Source organism: Styela clava, chromosome 5, assembly GCF_964204865.1.
Source record: "Styela clava chromosome 5, kaStyClav1.hap1.2, whole genome shotgun sequence".
Classification (NCBI taxonomy): Eukaryota; Metazoa; Chordata; class Ascidiacea; order Stolidobranchia; family Styelidae; genus Styela; species Styela clava.
The window spans coordinates 20,108,071-20,128,563 of NC_135254.1; the positions used below are offsets into that span (position 1 = coordinate 20,108,071).

Sequence of the window (20,493 nt, forward strand, 5' to 3'; positions counted from 1 at the left end):
AAGCAAATTAAATATACACACTTTGTATGATTGAATTCACAACATTTTGGTAAAATACAATACCTACCGTTTGTGACTGATGGCTGGATGGAGACGTGCCATATTTCGCAAGTGCCTGAAATCGTTTTTGTTCATTTCAATCATACAAAAAAGTGTATATTTTAGTTTTCTGCTTCAAAGTAAGTAAAACCATCGGGAAATATGTTTTTACAAAGTGCCTGAAATTTCACAAGTGCCTGGTTTTAGGATTTTGTGCTTGAGGTTACCAGATTTTATCATTCATATTCAATTTCACATAAATCCAGAAAGTACGATGGTTGACCATATGTCAAATGGTATTGCTCATTGCATTATTAAAAACGCTCAAATTGTTGTGGAACAATGAATTTGTGTTAGAAAGCAAAGAATAGTAAGTTCTGACGAAAATAATTTAAGAAAATAATTGCGAAAAAATATGGCAACTGTCACCGAAATCAGGCACTTGCGAAATATGACACGTCTCCATCAGTCACAAACGGGTATTTTACCCATATTTATGACACCATTATTGATTATGCTGTTAAATGCATAACCCGAAATACAATCACATGTATTATGGTGTGATAACAGCATAACAGTACGGCACACTGTATAGATCGGGTGACATTGTCTCGTTTCAGAGAAACCTATTTTACTGATGATCAGACACCCCTCTTTTGGGAGACGTCTGGACATTGATGTCCCTCAATATCGGTAATAATACAGTATAATGAAGTTGCGCAAAATACTACAAAAAAGCGCAATATAATAACGTCATCATTGAATTCCTTGTGAAAAAATATCCGATTCACCGAAGGAAAAAATTTTTTACTGTGGCATGCGAGAGTTTTTAGCAAAAAACGGCAAGTTTGGTCATGTGACAGCCGCGATTAATTCAGATTATTGTTGAGACAAGCATGGCGCGATATGAAGCATCTGGAGTGGTGGCAGACGCCCCTCGTTTGTGAGACACATGGAGTGTTTGTTTTATTGAGCCGAATGGAGGGAAATTCTTGGAATTTGGATAGTAATGGCTAATGGCAGGGATTCCTTATTGCAACTATCAAAAATGGAACCCAAATGGTATAGCCTAGATGGCATCTATCTAGATTTAACTGGATACTCTTTTTGCTATCACTGACACTGACTAATGAACTCGAAACCCATTTTTTTTTATTACTTGAGGGCAGTATTTGCAGGTTTTAAGACAAACATTTTTTGTATTTCAGTTATTAAGATATTGCACTGTGTTGTACTCAGATAATACTCTATAATTTACTGGTACTCCTATGATAAACAACTGACTGCAACAATAATGTCAAGAGGACATCCTAATTTATCTCTCTTTGTTAGGAATGTTGGTGAAAGTGTTCGGTAAGTTCAATATTATTGATAATTCGACAAAGGGCCTTCCGGAAGGCCCTTTCTGCCTTTTAATCAGATAGTTTTGGAACCTGATGTCATGTACCGGTAGTTTGATTTTAAATTTCTCATAGTTGAATGGTATCAATTAATCGTCAGTTACTTCATGAATACAGTCATGCTTAGAATTTCTATAAAATATTTGACTTTTTTTTCACCAACCAATTTATTTTTTTGAAAAAATTTGATAAAAATCAATTTTTAAAACCTTTATTTCTCAGATAAAACACCTTTGTGATCTAATTTTTTCCCTTATTTTCTGAATTTCTTGTATCATGTTATTGCAAAAAAAATTACGGTAAATATGCTAACGAAAGAAACCGTAAATACAATTTTTTTTGTAAATTACAAATTTGTCATCAAAAGGCACTTATTTTTTTCTTAAAAACTCAGAACACAAATACCTAATACCAAAAAAAAAAACTATGAAAAGTAATACTAACACAAACAACATGGTGGTTGGGAGACTTTCAAAATTTTCTGTACCGGTGATTTGAGAATGTGCCACTGTCAAATCGATAAATAATATAATTTTAAGCCAGGATATCTAGAGAGAAAGTTACATTTTTTGTTTTTGAGTAGAGGGAGGGGGTTCCCCAAATGAGAGCTGGGAATTGATTTTCAGTAAATGAAAGACAATCATTCATTGGAAGTCGGCGCCTACTTGGACAATAAAACTTTGAATTTGAAATGTTTCCTTGTCATGTAAAGAATGATTTGGTCGATATGTTGTCTTCATTAATGAAATATGACATATGAAAAGATGAGCATTTATCTCAGTGAATTCACAATCACTGTCTGTGCTGCATTCTAAGAAAGCACTTAGCACATCCCCTAACTTCCTTCTCTTCCTCATATCCTGAATCTCAACACTTGGTGGTTTTTAGGTGATACCTAAATGGCTGTTTCGTTCTTCTTCACTCAAACCAAAGCTACTCACTGCATTGTGCTCAACGATATCTGGATCGCTATAGTTAACAGGATTTCCAAATTCAAATCTTTCATGAGTTTCTACGTTCTCCTCATTTGGAACTCCAGGCGTTAAATCTTCATAGTCAATTTCATATACTTTATCATCATAGCAAAATTTCACTCTAGCTTTCTTTGAAAATTTAAAAGTATGAACTCAGACACCGCATTCACCACATTTTTTGACAACGAAACAACAAAAATTAATCTCATTTTTTGATCAATAAACTAGGTAACTTTCTAATTATTGGTGATATGAAGACAAGATTATGACTATGTTATTCGGTAATCCCCTGGCATGCAACTACAACTTTTATTGCTTTCATCACCATAAATAAGTCACATGTTCTTAAAAGGTTTTCCTTTTCTGAATGATGTAGCGGTTTATTGTTGCTATACAAATAGGTATTATCAACTGTTTTATAAATAGCTATTTTTATTTATCATATTTCAATACCTTCACTTCACTAAATTTTAGAAGGCGGTTTATAGTATATTCTTTCATTGAACAATTTTTAATTGACTGATTTGATGCCCTCAGGTATGACCTGTAAGTTGTGTAACAGAATTTTCAGACTTGGTTTCGCCAGCCAGTGCCGTAACTCACCATTTCTGAACATATTATTTTGCTCTCTTGGCATGTTCTGGGTTCTATCCACATATCAATTCTCACCTCAATGCTTTATTGATCGATACTCTGGAAGACTTGAACCAGTTGTAGTAAGTCATTACACAGAAACAATCCCAGTTATTCACACGAGTCCCTTTTCTATATTTTTATTGTTACTTTCGTGTGATTCCTTACTTACTTTATACAGCTGTAATCGTTATAAGTTTTAGTTTTTATATAAATTCGCATTTGGAAATGCTTTTATTAATAAAGGTAGAATACTTGCCATTAATTTGATATTTTTTTCAGACCAGAAGATCTCCGCCGCGAGTTTTCCAGATTTGGTCCAATAAGCGATGTTTATGTCCCTCTTGATTATTACACTCGGGAACCCCGTGGTTTTGCTTATATACAATATCCTTTTGAAATATTTTTATATTAGATTTTGACTTGATTTTTACTATTAAAGGTTTAAAGACCACTTCGTGGTAAAGAGAAAAGACAAAAAGACTTTGGATCTTTAAAAGACAAAGCAAAGTCAAAAGAAAGATAGTACAAAATTCATAGCTTTGCGCCTGAAAAGAGATTTAAAGTAAAAAGTTTAAAGTTGGGAAAAGATTAAAGGTTTAAAGTCGGATAAAGAATAAAAAGTTTCATGGACTAAATTTGAAAAGTTCTTTAAAGTAAAGTTTGGTGTTTTGGTGAGATATCATCATCGTTAGATATTGATTTGGTTTTTCGGTGATGTTGTCGTTTTTGCATGTCTGTCAAATTTAATTTGTTTCAATCAATTAGAATGAAATTTTTTGTTTCAAGAAAAGGTGGTTCGGGGATTTTCACAAAAAGGAAAGGGTAAAGATATAGCGAAGAGGAAATATATCTTTTTAATATTAGATAAGGGACTAAAAAATATCTGAAGAGTTGTGAGAATTTAAGCCTGGATAAATTAGCTCAAAATCTAAATAGTAGGGCTGTAGGTTCCCCAACTAAGATGCCCAATATTTAATATTAAATTTGTATTTTCTATAATTCTGGTCTTATAGAAAAATCGAAACATCTTTATAGACATCACGATTTTGAAGAATTAATTTGCTCATTGTAAAAATAATTCATGTGGTGCGTCATTCACCAAAAATAATTTTCTTAGATGATTATGATATGTTTGGATTCATTATTGCAGACAGGAATTATCAATCATCCCTATTTCCAATACCAATTCGAAAATATTTGGTTTGTTTTACATCATTTTTCAATTCTAAGCATTTTGAGAGTTTCTTTAAAACGAATATAAAATCAATAAAACAGAGGGGGTTTAAATCTTTGGAAAAACTTTTTGAGCATGCCCTTAACAGTATATTGCTTCCTTCACATTTGAGGATGTTCGAGATGCAGAAGATGCTCTGTATGGAATGGATCGCAAGTGGGTGGGTGGTCGAAGCATTGAGGTACAATTTGCTGCCGGGGACCGGAAAAGTTTGTATTATTTTTGTAAAATATTTATGAATATAAAAATTATCTTCATCTCACTCGGTGGTGTGCTCGAGTGTTAAAGCACTGAATTTTCATTTGAGTACCGCAGCGTTTTTGACATAAATTTTTTGTCATCTTCCGAATTGTTTGATTATCGAGTTGGTATCACTGTACTCTTAAATAGCCCCTACGATGGTATATGAGCAAATGAATTATCTAAGCCTCATATTGAGCAGCTGATCAAAGTTTGTTTGAATGTCAAAATGTCTGTTTTATGCAGTTGTGAAGCAGACAATTTTTATTTTATCGCTTAATACTTTTTTGTAAATATTGATCTGTGACGAGACTTATCATGCTTTCTGCTTTGTATGGTATTTAAATTCTTCCACCTTGTTTTTCAGCACCAGTGCAAATGAGAGGGAAAGGAAGGAGATCGCCACCAAGGCAAGTCGAACTAGAAATATTACATGATCTATCATGCCTCAGACTCCGCAAAACCCTTATGATCTCATTATTTTTTCTGAAGGCACAGTCGACGGCGTTCATACAGTCGCAGCCCAAGGAGAGGACGAAGAAGTCACAGCCGTTCAAGAAGTAGATCATATGAACGTCGTCGTTCACCACCACAGAGAAGAAATCATGGGCGTTCAAGATCACGCAGTCGTTCACACGAAAGACCACCGCGAAGAAGTGATTCATTTGAGCGCAATGATAGAAGAAATTCTCGTTCATCACCTGTTCGACGACGATCTCGAAGTAGATCAGAGGAGAGACGCAGGTGGCTTTATGTCTTCAATTTCAGGCCCATCCTAAACATTGATGAAAGATTAATATTCCTTTAATAAATCTTTAATATTGAATATTGCTATTTAGTTTATTGAGCACTATATTGAATTTCTCATAACATTCCTTTCATAACTCAATATTTTTGAGAAACTTTTTATTTTAACATGCACAATCCTTCAAATCCAAATAAACCTCAAATTTTTAATTCTTTTTTTTAGTAGATCACCTTCTATAACTCCTGAAAGAGGTGCAGAATCCCCGAAGAGAAGTGCATCTCCCAGAAGAGATCGTTCAAGGTACTCTATTTCCTTGATTTCAAGTTTATTTGCTGCTTTCAAAGTTAATTTTTGCTAAGCCTAGTATAATTTTTCTCAGTTTCCTCAGTCCTTACATCTCGAGGTTAAATTTTAAAATGGTGATGACATTAGGGCTGTCCAAAATCGAATAATTTTTGGATTCGAATCGAATCGAATATTTTCGCCGAATCGAACCGAATAATCGAATATTATTGCGCAATAGTAAATCTGTCTCTATTATACAATAAACGCCTGCCCTTCGGTGTTGTGGTAACGTATGTGCAGTTAAATCAAAGGAGATCACACGCTTGTATGAACTGGTCAAAAAAATTGGAGAACTCCAAAATTTGGGTCTCAAACTGTTGAGTGTTAAGAGTAAAAATTGCACTATTCAAAAATTGCAATCTCAATTTTGATGGATTCAGTTTTAGTAGGACATATAAAGCCTGTAGATGCTATTTTAATCCTATTCACTAGTCTTTATGTTATTTTGTGTAAATTTCAGCAAAATAATAACAGTCATCAATATAGATAAAACTGTTGCTCAAGTTCAAAATTGCATTCAAAAATTCCAAGCTAGTTTGATGACAATATTATTTGAGGACTATAATATTGTTAGTGTACAACAGCCATCAAAATGCAAGAGTGCAATTATTTGTCTTGGTATATAGATGGATAATACAGTAATGCCATCATGAGAAATTACAAATTCCATTTAAAGAAGGTATTGCCATCATAAGGATCCCAAAACACCTGTTTCAGCTTTGAGTTGCCTGTACCATGTTCCTATGATAACTAACTCAACAGCTTCAAATCGATTCTATTTATAGAACTATCGTTTTCTAAATTGTCTCCTTTTTCTCTCTCAAAAACGTCACGATCGACTATACCTTGTTATGATGACCACGCATGAAATGGCTAATCACGTGCCACCGGGCGGGCATTAGTAATGACATGTTTATCACAAAATGAAGGCGAGAGAAATATCGGGAAACCAATTAAGCAAGCCGGGAGCGAGAGTGGTCTGAGCTCGGAGCGCCGCCGCTTGCCCGATGAAAAACATCCCGTAAAGGTGGTTTCCGCTTTATGTACCGGTACCTAATTTTAGCGATTCGAAAATTAGCCGAAAAACGATTCGAATAATTTGCGATTCGATTCGATTTCGAATATTTGGTTCGCTTGGACAGCCCTAGATGACATAGTTCTATTTGCATATGTTAATATCTGCTATTTCACCTCTTGTATAATTTTGTTCCAGATCATACTCCGGTTCTATGAACGGATCAGACCGCAGTTGAGAATTGCAAGTTTGCAACACTACTGTTATTAACAAGTATTGTGTAAACTCTGGAAGATATCAATGTACATATACTGTATAAAACTGTACTGCAAGACTTTTCCAGTTCTTTTTATTTTCATTTTTGATTTTACTGCTGGAAGTAAACTTGGTGTTGTAACTCTCTTATGATTATAGGCGGAATCTAGCCAAATTTTAGCCATTGTTAGACATTGGAAGACATGTTAATTTTATGGTGAGTGATATACCTTTGCTGATATACTTTCGGTCTGGATCAGGCATGGGGGTATCTGCTTCTCACACCATTCTATGTTTGGTTAGAACAGTGTGTAGTGTTGACAAATCAAAGGTCCACACTGGTAGCAAAATGAAGTACATTCCCATCCACCAACTTTGATCAACAAAAACTCTTAACTGTGCAGATGAAAAGTAACTTTTATCTGTCACATCGTTATGACGTATCGATATGAGGTAAAGCTATAAGTATTATGAGGGAGCTCTGATGTTAAATCCTTAGCAACCACAAACATATTAGCGAAATCTCACTGCAAAATACACGGTTTCAAAAAATAGTGTCTCAACAATGCGGATTGCCTCTTTGTAAAGACGCTCACGACAGAGGCGTAGCATCTATGGCCACACAAAGCACTGAATTAATTGAGTGACAAAAAAAGAAATTCAAAGCTTTGCTTCGGGACCTAAAATTCTTCAAATGTGCATATTCGAGAATATTTATAGAAAATGAACGACAACAATATCAGTATCTGACTGATATTTATAGGATGAAATTAATTGACAGTTTCACAAAAATTCGAAAAAGTGAACCCAAAATTGAACAAGATTCGGCAGCCCAAAAATATTTTAGGAATGGATGAATAGTTCAAAGTTCTATCTAATCAAATAAAGAAATTGTGCAGAAACGTAATACGTTTTCCAGTGAAATACTTCTATTATGAGGAATTAACGCAGATTTCACGAGAATTTGAAAAAAGAACTTGAAAATTGACCCAACTGGGGCTCATAAATTATTTTAAAAATGAATGAATATTTCAAAGATTTAGCCTATCTTTTCAAATAAAGAAATTGTGCAAAAATTCTGGGGCTTGAAAAATTATTTTTAGTCGTGGGGGAAAAGTTAAAACATCTATCCAATCAAATAGAGAAATCGGGCAAAAACCTCGTCAGTTACCTAACGAAGTTATGTTTCAAAAATAATTTTGAGCACGGATGAATAGTTCAAACATCTTCCCAATCGAATAACAAAATTGTGTGAAAATTCCATCAGTTTCCTAACGAAATACTCTTATGTATAACGAATTAACGTAAATTTCTCAAAAAAAACGTCAAAATTTACCCAAAGTTCGACATTGATCCAATATAGTGGAGAAATTTGGCAAAAACTGAAATCAATATTTTAACGAATTACTTCTAATCTTACAAAAATCGAAAAAAAGTCGTAATTAACCCAAAGTTTGACCCGGTGAGGCCCGCCTTTGGGACTCAAAAAATAAGCACAACTGAATAATTCAAACATTTATCTAATAAATAAATTAGAAAAAACTCAGTATTCTAACGAAATACTTTCGATATAACGAATCAACGTAAACTTTGCTAGAATTGTCAACCTGACAATAACCACCAGCAGTACAGAATAGTCGATTGAAACACCTTGTGAGTTTTATTGCGTATCCGACAAGATATACAGAATACAAGGTATACACTCTTAGATCAATTCTTTCTCGTAACGATTATCTTTCCTGGTGCCTGAGGTGATATTTGCTGCTAACATAGGGATTGCATTTTGTTTCGTAATTTTAACTCAAATTGGCGAAAATGCTATCTATAGCCCCGCCTTTGGGGCTCGAATAATCCATTTTTGCCATGGATTAATAGTTCAAACATCTTTCCAATCCAATAAAGAAATTGTGCGAAAGCTTCATCAGTTTACTAGCAAAATACTTTTATTATAATGAATTTGGTTTTCTTCTTTCCGGTCTCAGAATAGTGGATGTCTTTCCAATCAGATGAGGAAATCGGGCAAAAACTTTTTTAAGTAAAAAGAGAAAACAAAAATTCAGTCGAAAAAGTGAAAAGAGCAAAATAGCGTGGAATACATTTTTTTCACTGGACAGCGAGGATCATATCTTGGCACATCAAGTCCGTTTCTGCTCATTGACTTGAACATGGGAATCCCTGCTTGAATCTCTCTCCCCCGTTGAAGAAAAATCAATAGATGGGGAGTGGGCGAACTATCAGGCCTCACGATACTCTTTCGAAATATGATAGTATTAGTCTTCTACTGACTTTCATTTATTGATTGGTCAAACAGATGCGGAGATAAACGATGCCTTCCCACACAACACATCAACAACTCAGCTACATGGACAACATCGATAATAATTTATTATTATTTACGCTAAATTGGCCCAAGACCTGTCTCATAGTCACTTTTGATTTGTGACCTCATAATCATTAATGCATCTGACGAAGTCGATAAGTGCTGCCTCGGAACTACAGCCTTTCGAGACATTTTGACAATTTCAAGTATCCACATCCGCCACCTTCATTTTGAGGAAAAATCTGTCCATTTCTTGAAGATTTTATATCCCAGCCACCAATTCTTGGTATGTATTCAGGTTTTTATTCATTTGTACAGTGGCGGCGCGTGGTCATTTTGACAACCGGGGCAAGCTACTGCGGGACCAAGTCACCCCCATCTACGGGGACAGGATGAGCGCTGCAAGTTCTCCCATCATTTTATGAGTATAAAAACCATTCCATCGGTAACAACCAATCGGCAAAAGCGACAATTTTTAACGATAAGAAAGTGTCTTTAAAACCGGTCCAAGTCAAGGGATTAATAAATATAGACAAATTAGACATAGTTTATTTTGAAACCTCTTTCAAAAGGAAAGGCAATACCCAGATAAATACAATGACATATTAACAGAAACTTCGGGAAAGCAGACAAAACCTAAAATAAGGTTTAAAACGTTACTATAAAGAAAGGAAAGCTAATGCAAAGATAAGGACATGCGTCGCTCACTCATAGATATATATGCTGCTAGACTTCTACTGCTTGAACATATATGCAACACGCCGCGGTTTCTTGGAAGCAAAATGCTCAATAACGCGCTGATTAAAGTCATGCATCCCAGAAATAACGTCTCTGTGAATGGATAAAACAGCCAAGGAATTTAATCTATCTTGCTTCATTGTGTTTCTGAGATACGTTTTAATACGCTTCAGCGTGCTGAATGTTCGCTCTGCGTCGGCGGAAGAAATAGGCGTCGTCAAAATGATGTCCAGAAATTTTGCAGACGCCGCAAAGGTAGTTACTAGAGTGTTATCTATGAGGAACCCATAGAGCGCGCAAGTTGATGTGATGTTCAAAAAAGTTTGATTGGTGTATATACATCGCAATTCATTTTCCAATTTACCCACGTTTATCATGGGGTAAAATTTGGAGACAGTAGCCAACAAATGGATGGGAAATTGACGTGCAAATTTTGAAAAATTTTTGGGGTTCATCAAAGAGAACGCGGCAAGGTGTTCAGTGCGCAGACGATCGCCTATTTGATTCACCAGAATGTCACAGCATTTCTTTGCAGACAAAATCAAACGCTGCGTTGTTTGCCCGCGGCGTAAAGAAGCACTCCATGTGTCGTCGTATTTTATTGTTTCCCGGATACGAGATACAGCATCGCAGAAGTCTGAAATACACGACTGCACAGACGCTCCATCCATTAGCCTTGACTGCAATGCGCCGTATAATACATCCACGTGATAGAATATTGTGGAGAAAAAATGAAAACTCACCATCTTCTAGCAGACGCTTTAGACCTGCCGCCTCCCTCACAGAGCGTTCGTCCCAAACCGGAGAGCTCTGAATGCCATTGAAACACTCAATGAGCTCAGACCTAATTTCGGACACGCCCTGCACCACCAATCACCACCCTGCGTGATTGGATGTTCCAACGTGTTGGTGCACAAGCTGGGAGACGGCGGCTACATAACTGGCGGTTAGAGCGCTTCGACGAAACGGAAAAAAATGAAGAAAACCCCGAAACATTTGCAAAAAATATACGAACGAGAGGGGTATCAAGACACATATATATTTTTAATAACGAGGTTAAATTGGTGTGCATAACAATGTAAAAAATGCGCATGAGGAAAATCTTCTTTTATATAAACTTGAACACCATGTTTCGACCCACTCATGACTGCCGCGCCGTCATAAGTTTGAGCTATCAATTTTGACTTCGCGTTGTAAGGCTGTAACACTTCTTTCAGTACAGCCGATATCCCGCAAGCCGTGCGATCAATGATTGGTACAAAGCTGTGAAATCTCTCGGTAGGTTTACCATCTTTCACAAACCGAAAAATCACAGCCAGTTGGGAAACGCACGTGATGTCAGTTGTCTCGTCAGACTGAATCGAAAGGAACTGGCAATTCTCAATTTCCAGAGCCAAATGTTGTAAATAAATTTTATACATTGAGTCGAGCAAATCATTTTGAATATCCTTAGATGTCCCTTTCTAAACAGTTGCGGCATCAAGATGATCTCTCAATACTGTATCTCGGGATGCGGTGTATTCCACCATATCCAAAAATACCCCTCAATTAGAAGAGCCAGCCCGTTCATCGTGCCCACGGAGGGACAGCTCGTGACAACCAATGAACTTCAAAACATCTATCAATCGACCGAGAACATGGCGGTTTTTCTCGACGTTTTGGTTGTGCCGACGAATAGAAACCGCGCGTCCTTCATCCAACTGTGCTGCAATATTAACATTTCCGAATGTTCGGTATTTTACTGCATTGTCCAGATGCTCCATAGAAGATTGATGATCCCTGGCACGCTCGGAAAGATGTTTAAGATCTCTAAAACCAAATTTACACCAACGTGAGTCACGGGCGGTAGCAAAAAGTAGGCAATAAAAACAAAAAAGTGCATTTTTGTCCTCGCTGTAACACAACCATTCGTGTTTTTTATACCAAGTTTCTGCGCAGAATGTACGCCGACGCTTTCCTCCGTCATGGGATTGTTCCAGTGAACAATTTTTTGGTTGATAAGGCCCAAGACGTTGTACCTCTAATTTTTGTTCCAGCGGCAGCTGCGAAAACGGAGTGCGAAGTAGTGCATCAACCTTATTCATTATGAGGTCTAAGGCTAAGAAATGCGAAGCCGGAAAGAAGTGGGGAGCTCAAAAGGAATGTGGAAAATCGAAAGCGAATGGACTAAAGGTCTCTAACTGATTCAAATAGCGAAACAAACTATCAACTCTTCAAGCAATCAACGAACGAGAAGGAATGCGTGAATATGTCAACACGTTGTTGTAAGAAACGTCGGCATTGTGTCGTCATAATTTCGGGGCTAGCCCCGATGATTTAGTAAAAGAAACAGAAAACAAACGAGACAAACGCGGCGAGTGGAAGATAAAAAAGAGAATATACGATATACAATGAGCAACCGGGGCAAAATCGGCGTCGCCCCGTCGACGTTCGGCGAGGCTTTGCGAGCGAAAAATGAACCATGTCGGGGGAATATGACTAGTGTAGACAGTCTGTGCAACCGATATTGAGGTATTTTTCGAATATTTTTTATTATACCGAAAAAACAACCGGGGCATTGCCCTGGTTGGCCCTATTGACGCGTCGCCACTGCATTTGTAATATAGGAATTATTATAGTGGCCATTTTTGGAGGCCAGTAAGCGTCTTACGGTGTAATCCTACCAAATTTGCATGTATTACTGTTACAACTTCAATTTATAATGTAATAGTAATTTTGATAATGAGATTAAGTCATTTATGGAACTGCAATTTTCACTTTTTTTCGAATCCCTCTTTCAATGCCACTATATATATATTGGTAAAACCGTGAATGAATACTACGTTACGAAAAACAGAATCAGTAATTTTTCAACAAAGACTATATAGTTGAAATTTCCAGACCGACTCAATTTGGTTTCCGTGGAGGCTGTAGTACCACCCATGCCATGCTTGATATCACGACATCTACCATGGATGATTGAGAACATAACAAAACTAATTGCAATGTTTGTTTTTGACCTGTCTGAAAAGTACTGTTTCATAACTTTTCAATTTATACGTTCTTATTTGTGTGGTATAATATTAAATGTTTTTTCTTGCAACTAGTTTTTTTTTAAATTTTGTCTAACATGTATCTCATTATTCTAAATGCATGATTATTGGTTACAACAAATTATCATGATTTATAATTGGTATAATATAAAGTGTAAACCGTCAACAATATTCATGTCATGAGAGTTGTTTTGATTTAGTGAGCGTATGGTTCTTCCGACCTCCTATCAATTCCGTTAATTGAATATTTTACTCAATGAGTATTTACTCAATTAATATTTGTGTCTTTTGTTCGATCTGCGGGTTATTGACTAAATTCTATAGATCTATCTCAGAAAACATAATAATTATCAAAGATTTTTCTTCATCATATAAAATAATAGATACGATTTATTTTAAGACGCATTTCTTTCATTTTGATAAAACGCCTGCATCGAAATAATGAAAATATACAGGTCAATCGCTAGTTAGATGATTGAAAAGGAACTGGAAAGGCTCGAATCAAAACTCACAAAGTATGAATACGAAGATCATATTCAGAGAGGCGTACAAAACTGGATATGTTTTTCAGTCAACGTGAAAATGCAATTTTTGAAATTCTGAATGGAAAAAAGACTACTGACAATTTACAACAACCCGGCAATGTAATTCAACCCGAACAGGCGGATTGTCCAAAAAACATCACAAAAAGTACATCCTTAAAAACATCCAACAACCAAACCATTATTGAACCTGATTTTATGGATACGTAGATCATATTCGGAGAGGCGTACAAAACGGGAAGAGTTTTTCAGTCAACGTGGAAATGCAATTTTAGAAATTTTCGATGGAAAAAGACTACTGACAAATTACAACAACCCGGCAATGTTATTCAATCCGAACAGGCGAATTGTGCAAAAACATCACAAAAAGTAGCCTACATCCCTAAAAACATCCAACAACCAAACCATTATTGAACCTGATTGTATGGATACGGCAGTGTTTTTCAACCTTTTTCGAGCCAAGGCACACTTTTTTCAGTGAGAAAATCCCGCGGCACACCACCAGCTGAAAATATGGCGAAAATACCTAATATTCACAATATAAGTGTTATATTGTAAATATAAGATTTTTAACATTGGAGAAAGATGTTGAATTGGACATCTTAAATAGTAAACAAATAAAAACAAAGACAAAAAAAATCGCCACCAGATGCTGCCACGGTCTGATATAGAACAGTACCACACGATTACTCTGCCGGACGCTACACCGCATAGACATACAACTTGGAGAATTTCCCACGGCACCCCTGACAATATTTAACGGCACACCGGTGTGCCGCGGCACCCCGGTTGAAAAACACTGGGATACGGAGATCATATTCGGAGAGGCGTACAAAACTGGATAAGTTTTTCAGTCAACGTGAAAATACAATTTTGGAAATTCTCAATGGAAAAAGACTACTGACAAATTACAACAACCCGGCAATGTAATTTAATCCGAACAGACGAATTGTCCAAAAAACATGACAAAAAGTACATCCTTAAAACATCCAAACCATTATTGAACTTGATTGATTCGCTATCAGTCCGACCTCATCAACTTGTTCCACTGCATTCCACAGGACGGGCTACAATGGCGAGTTTATGTTTGGTTATGATAATTGCGATAAATCGTTTCACCCAGCTTGCTTTCTTATACGACAGGGGGACTTGCTGCAAGCCTACTGGGAAAATTGTCCCTTTGTTTGTGAAGGCAACGCTGTTGTTATTGGCAAAGCTGTTCATGAAATATTTTATCAGTCAAGAAGACATTGTGAAACACATTTCTGTGATGAACGCGTTTTCAGATTTCAGATGCCTTTATTAACAAAATCAAATGCGTGCAGACCGATGGAAAATATTTCTCCAAGAATTGAAGTAATTATGTGACAACCGATTTCTCAGCATTACGATTCCTCAGCATTAATAACATGTATGTAACAAATACACAAAATTAATCACATTCTCACGTGCATTTAGATTATCGGCCATTTTTTTTCAACTTGGTCTTTACAACGAAAATGATGAACAGAACGATAGACATGAAAAATTTGATGTGTATGGACAATTTACTATTCCACAATCGAAGTGCCAGAAATAGATTCGAGGTCACTAAAATTCAAAAATCTTCCGACATGGCAATCATCTCAAGAAAGTATTTATTTGTCTGTCTACAAAGGCTTGTTCGACCATGCATTGCGAGTCATTATTCGAGAAGTCCCATTTGCAGTCAATTGGAAAACTCAGAATTTGCCAGAGTAGAATCGATAAATAGCCTATACATTGTGGTCACAACTGTTGTTGTGGCTGCAATGTGTGTGGTAGAATTGAAATATTTCCGACACCATGTGAACAAATTGCGTTTCACGTGACCGTGACTTGAAAAAGGAGGCATAGGATTTATTGTGTTCAAAACAACATTGAAACAGGAGATGATCATGAAATCAGCTGAAATTAAGAACATGGTACTAAACCTAACAATGGCAGACGAAGAAAGAATTCGGAGTGCATACACTTATGCTCCAAGCGCGAGCGTTTCACGAAATATAGAGTTTTAAAATAAAGATTACGGATTCACTGAATCTCGCTTCAAAATATTGGGATTATGCAAACTCTATTCAAACATAATAACGAGAACTTGATTCATTGCCTCTTAAAACGACTCACCAGGCGTTATCCTCTATAATCAGGGATCACCAACCCGTTGCCCGCGGGCACCAAGTCGCCCGCAGGGACCATATGAGTCGCCCGCAGGCCTGTATTAAAATAACTCAAATAACGGCGATTATCAGTAGGTAACCTACATCTATTAATTTTATTCTTGCTGTTCTTGTTTAAACCTTATATGTGAAATGGAAATGACAATATAGTAATTATTGTAACGGTAAGCCTTTTCTATATGTGACATCGGTAATGTCACGTGTCATTCCAATTATGACATCACGCACAATAGATCAGCTGGGGGCCATGCGTGTCGTTCATTTCTAACCTTTTTTAATGGAACTTGGACATGTCAAGCATTGTTGAGCAACGTTCAGCTTATATTGTATCACTGCTAAATGACCTCCACCTCAGATCATGCAACACCAGGTTTCCCACGTACTGAGGAGGAATACGCCAGATTTGACTTGGTTGAAAATAAGATATATATTCATGATTTGTTAAATGTGTTGGTAAAATATAACCTACTACTGTATTGATAGTTTCATGAATAATTAACATTATCAGTGTCTCCCCGGCTAAATACCATTAATATCAAATGTAAAACAAACGAACGCTGGAACATGCGTAGCCTACTTACTACACGAAAATGACCAAATTTGAAAGCAATTGTTGCATATAGAGGACTTGCACGGGTCACGTGACCTTGTTTACTGGACGGCAATAAAACAAAAACGTCCATTTGGCTCCTGTCAGTTGCAAGTCGGATTATACGTTTCCGTTTTGTTTGGCTGTTGAAAATGGTTATTTCGTATTGTTCCGCTGGCTGTACGTATAGTATAAACAACGAAATGGATCTTCAGTTATATTCCACTGTTTTCAAAAGATCCGGAACGTCGCGCAATGTGGATATCATCTATTGGCAAGACTGCTCGGTGTCAAGTCCAGATGCCATCTCACTTGTCTTTCACTGTTTGCGGACAGCTCTTCGTTGATGGTGAGTCATAATGTGCCGTTATCAATTTTTTCAAATATTCATAAGCTCCCTCATTTCAATGGGAAGCAGATGACAAACTACTGTTATTGGTAGGCCTACTTGCAGACTTGACTCGTGTAAGGTATTAATCAATAATTGCCACAAGGTATTGTTTCCCTAGTTAGCAGGTAATCTATTAGTAAGTGTAAAAAGTTGAATAGATAACTGAAGTTTGAATTCTCCATCTAAGAATACGCTCGCCACCGCATCTCTGATCCCCCTGGGAGTTTCACAGGTTTCAATCCAATGCGGGGATAGTTATGTGCGAGGGGATTGCAGCTCTCCTCCCACTGAGGGTGGTTCACACGACCGCTGGTCGATTACGACATTCCCCACCATCAAGTCCATGCTTCTAAAACAAATAACTGGCTAACTAATCCCGACATAGAATGGTAATCGTACCATGTTGCACCTTGCAATCTGTCCCCAACTACAGATACATTCTATCCCAAAAACTACTCACATGGTAGGCATAGTTGCGTTTTAAATTGAAAGAAATCTTCATTAATGGCCAGAAGGTGTTGTCTGATTGTTTTATTAGTTAGCAGGTAATTTATTACTGATCTGATACACAAACTTGGCACTGTCAAATGATGATTAGTGTTTAATTTATTTTCAAGAAAAAGGGAAGATAACCCATTATCAGCTGCTTATATGTCCCATCGATATTTGAATTTTTGCTATCTCCAGAGAGGAAGAGAATAGTTGGTAAAAGAGGGATTTTGAAGAAAGGCAAAAGGCAGGACCATTTCAACAAATTCTGTTAACTTGTATGCGTTGCAATATTACTTTGCAGTTGTTAGCATAAACATTTTATGTGTCTTTCGACTAGACCTACCTCACTTTAAAATAAGCCGCCTACACCCCTTTTCACTAGAACCATAATACTGGAAAATATTTGAAAAAAATTACCCCCGAGGCATCATATCTTCCATTTGAAAGGGCTGTGGAGGCAGAAACATTTTTTACTCTAAATTATTGAATGTTACTTCCAGGTTATCTTATCCTTGCTTATAGATATCTTGAGGTCAGTGACTCCAACTGACCAATGCATGCCACACTGAAAATTCTCTTGTGTACCGATAAAATTAAGCTGTTGGAGCCTTCAGACCTTGAAAACAGTCGAATCTGAGCACGATGGATTCATGTGAAACACGTCATATGCATTTATAGGCAAAAATATCCCATCCTGAGCAGCACCGATCCACAACCTCCTGCCTATGGAATCAAAACATTAGACAAATTGGTGTACTGTGCGCATTCACAAATCTTTGCGAACCAAGTGTGCCTTTTGACTAAAAAAAATTTAGCATTGAAATGGTCAATCTCAATATCAACCTAGTATCTGCAGATAAAACCAATTGTTTTTTAAAAATACATTTTTGATGTGCTTTATTTTAAAATATAATTTATAATAACTGTAAAGTGTGTGATACATTTGTTACCATGAATACCATTTGCAAATTACGCCTCGCTAAGTTGCATTGGCAACTGTATCTGGTTGTAGTATCGGTGTCCAACTTTAGACTGAAACCTTCACTACCAGACCCACCGAAACAATTTTTTTTTCTTGATAGGGTCGTCTTGAAGTTGCTTTCGTTAAAGCACGATGGACACTTTATCTCCACCTATCCACAGTAATCACAAGTCATTTCGATAAGCATCAATAAATGGATACTGAGGATGTATTATCAAGTCTCGCAAGCTGAGGTCTTGTGCCACTGTGGTCTTGTTGCAACTTATACTTTGCCATCCATCTATTCCATGGTCGCACCCATATCTGTAAGATAATGGATACAGATAGAGTTTTCATAAAATCTAACGATCAAGGAGTGTGAAATTTATGTCCATATCCGACCACAGCCACTAGTCGTAAATTAATTTGATTCCGGGTAGCATATCTTTTTTACCAATGACAATAAAAAGACATTTTGGATCAGTTGTACAAGCACCATTAGGATAGATTTATCGGGGGGGGGGGGGGAACTAGTTATTTGTTTTCAGAAGCATGGACTTGGATGGTGGGGAATAGTCGAAACCCCAGTGGGAGTAGAGCTGCAATCCTCTCGCACATAACTATCCCCGAATGGGATTGAAACCTGTGAAACTACCAGGGTGATCAGAGATGCGGTGGCGAGCGTATTCCTAGATGGCGAATTCAATTGAATTCTGGTTATTTTTTCCAGGCCCCATGGTGTTAAACTTTATTCAACCTTTCACACTTAGTAATAGATTACCTGCTAATTAGGGAAACAATACCTTATAGCAATTGATTATTAATTCCTTACTGTCTTACACAAGTCAAGTTTGCAACTGCAAGTAGGCCCACGAATAACAGTAGTTTGTCATCTGCTTTCCATTGAAATGAGGGAGCTTGTGAATATTTAAAGAAATTGATAACGGCACATCATCACTCACCATCAACGAAGTGCTGTCCGCAAACAGTGAAACACAAGGGAGATGGCTTCTGGACTTGACACCAACACCAAGCAGTTCTGCCAATAGGCAATAGATGATATCCACATTGCGCGACGTTCCGGATCTTTTGAAATCAGTGGAATATAACTTGAGATCCATTTCGTTGGTATACCAGGGCTACGCAACTATTTTTATCAAAGGTCCGCAAACAAAACTTCAAAATTATTTGGGTCCGGTCTTTCCAGAAATGATGTTTCGGCATCCTTAAACGAGCACTTCCTCGACCGACTAATGATTAGTAGCAAATTAAAATTGTTTATTATGGTGTTATAGTTCTTTTCGTATATATTCAAAACTATGAAAGTCATTTTATGATAGGAAATTCAAAAAGTGGGGCTAATGATCCAAAATAAATAATTAGGTGCGGCCCAAATCCAATACTCGGAAGATCCGGATTCGGACCGCGGTCCGCCAGTTGAGTAGCCCTGGTCTATTCTATACGTACAACCAACGGAACAATACGAAATAACAGCAACTGACAGGAGCCAAATGGACGTTTTTGATTTATTGCCGTCCAGCAACAAAGTCACGTGACCCGTGCCAGTCCTCTATAAGAACTAATAAAAATCAAGTTTTCATAGATTTTATGATGAACATTTTTGATTTGAACATGACTATTGTGCATTAAATAAAAGTATTGATATACTACTATCACAGATGTAGGCCGCGAGCCGAGGCCATTTTTCTTTCAGTTTCGTAGCGCACATAAGGTAACTACCTGAAAATGATTTTAAAATGTTCCTTAGAAATTTAGTAACAAATATTGCCTTGTTCCCACTTCCAAAAGTTGCACGTTTTTAGTACAATAAATGTGTGTTACCATCTGTCCTACTTTCTCTGCTTTTCCGGTATCATGGGCCAATGAACGCAGACTTCTGCATGACGTAACAATCAAATTAGTCAGCTGTAGGTGGATCCCCAGTGGTCGGATGAATATCAGATGTACTACTACTGCTCGCTTTTGCGTTGAGTAGCCTTTCTATAGTTTTTTTTCAGTTATTATTAGTTCAGTTATTCTAAGGAGGTGTTGAAAAGTATAAGTAAGATATTAAACACTTGTATATCCTTACCATAAATAGAAATTTTAGTTGAGCACTAGCTCATAAGACGTTGTTACATAGGTTCGGTGCGGTAACTCGAAGAAAGGCTAGACCTAGAATAATAGGTCACAAACAACGATATTTTCTGGCTTGCATGAAATGTTTATGATTGGTTTAATGACTCTTTTTACCTATTCAGCAGACTTATATATACTACTATATAGGCCACAGCATATTTGGAAATAGAAATTAATGGCTGTTTCTGTGATGCACGGTTGTGTG

General features: G+C 36.9%; 1 protein-coding gene and 1 long non-coding RNA gene across 3 annotated transcripts; one reads left to right on the forward strand and one right to left on the reverse strand.

Annotated features, from left to right (window-relative positions):
• The first annotated feature begins 1,231 nt into the window (after positions 1-1,231).
• On the forward strand, positions 1,232-7,028 carry LOC120344019 (uncharacterized). 2 transcript variants are annotated; one of them, XM_039413095.2, is made up of 7 exons: positions 1,232-1,392; positions 3,329-3,433; positions 4,389-4,492; positions 4,891-4,933; positions 5,016-5,267; positions 5,494-5,571; positions 6,830-7,028. In XM_039413095.2, the coding sequence occupies exons 1-7, from the start codon at positions 1,334-1,336 to the stop codon at positions 6,867-6,869; spliced, it is 681 nt and encodes a 226-aa protein (XP_039269029.1). In that variant the 5' UTR covers positions 1,232-1,333; the 3' UTR covers positions 6,870-7,028. The 2 variants fall into 2 exon arrangements, with proteins under 2 accessions (XP_039269029.1, XP_039269030.1); XM_039413096.2 differs by having other exon boundaries at positions 5,497-5,571.
• An 11,134-nt stretch (positions 7,029-18,162) lies between these two features.
• LOC144423071 (uncharacterized) lies at positions 18,163-19,271 on the reverse strand. The gene is made up of 2 exons (XR_013475568.1): positions 19,112-19,271; positions 18,163-18,473 (listed from the first exon to the last, which is right to left on the reverse strand). It is a non-coding gene; the product is annotated as an uncharacterized LOC144423071 (long non-coding RNA).
• Between the last annotated feature and the right edge of the window lie 1,222 nt (positions 19,272-20,493).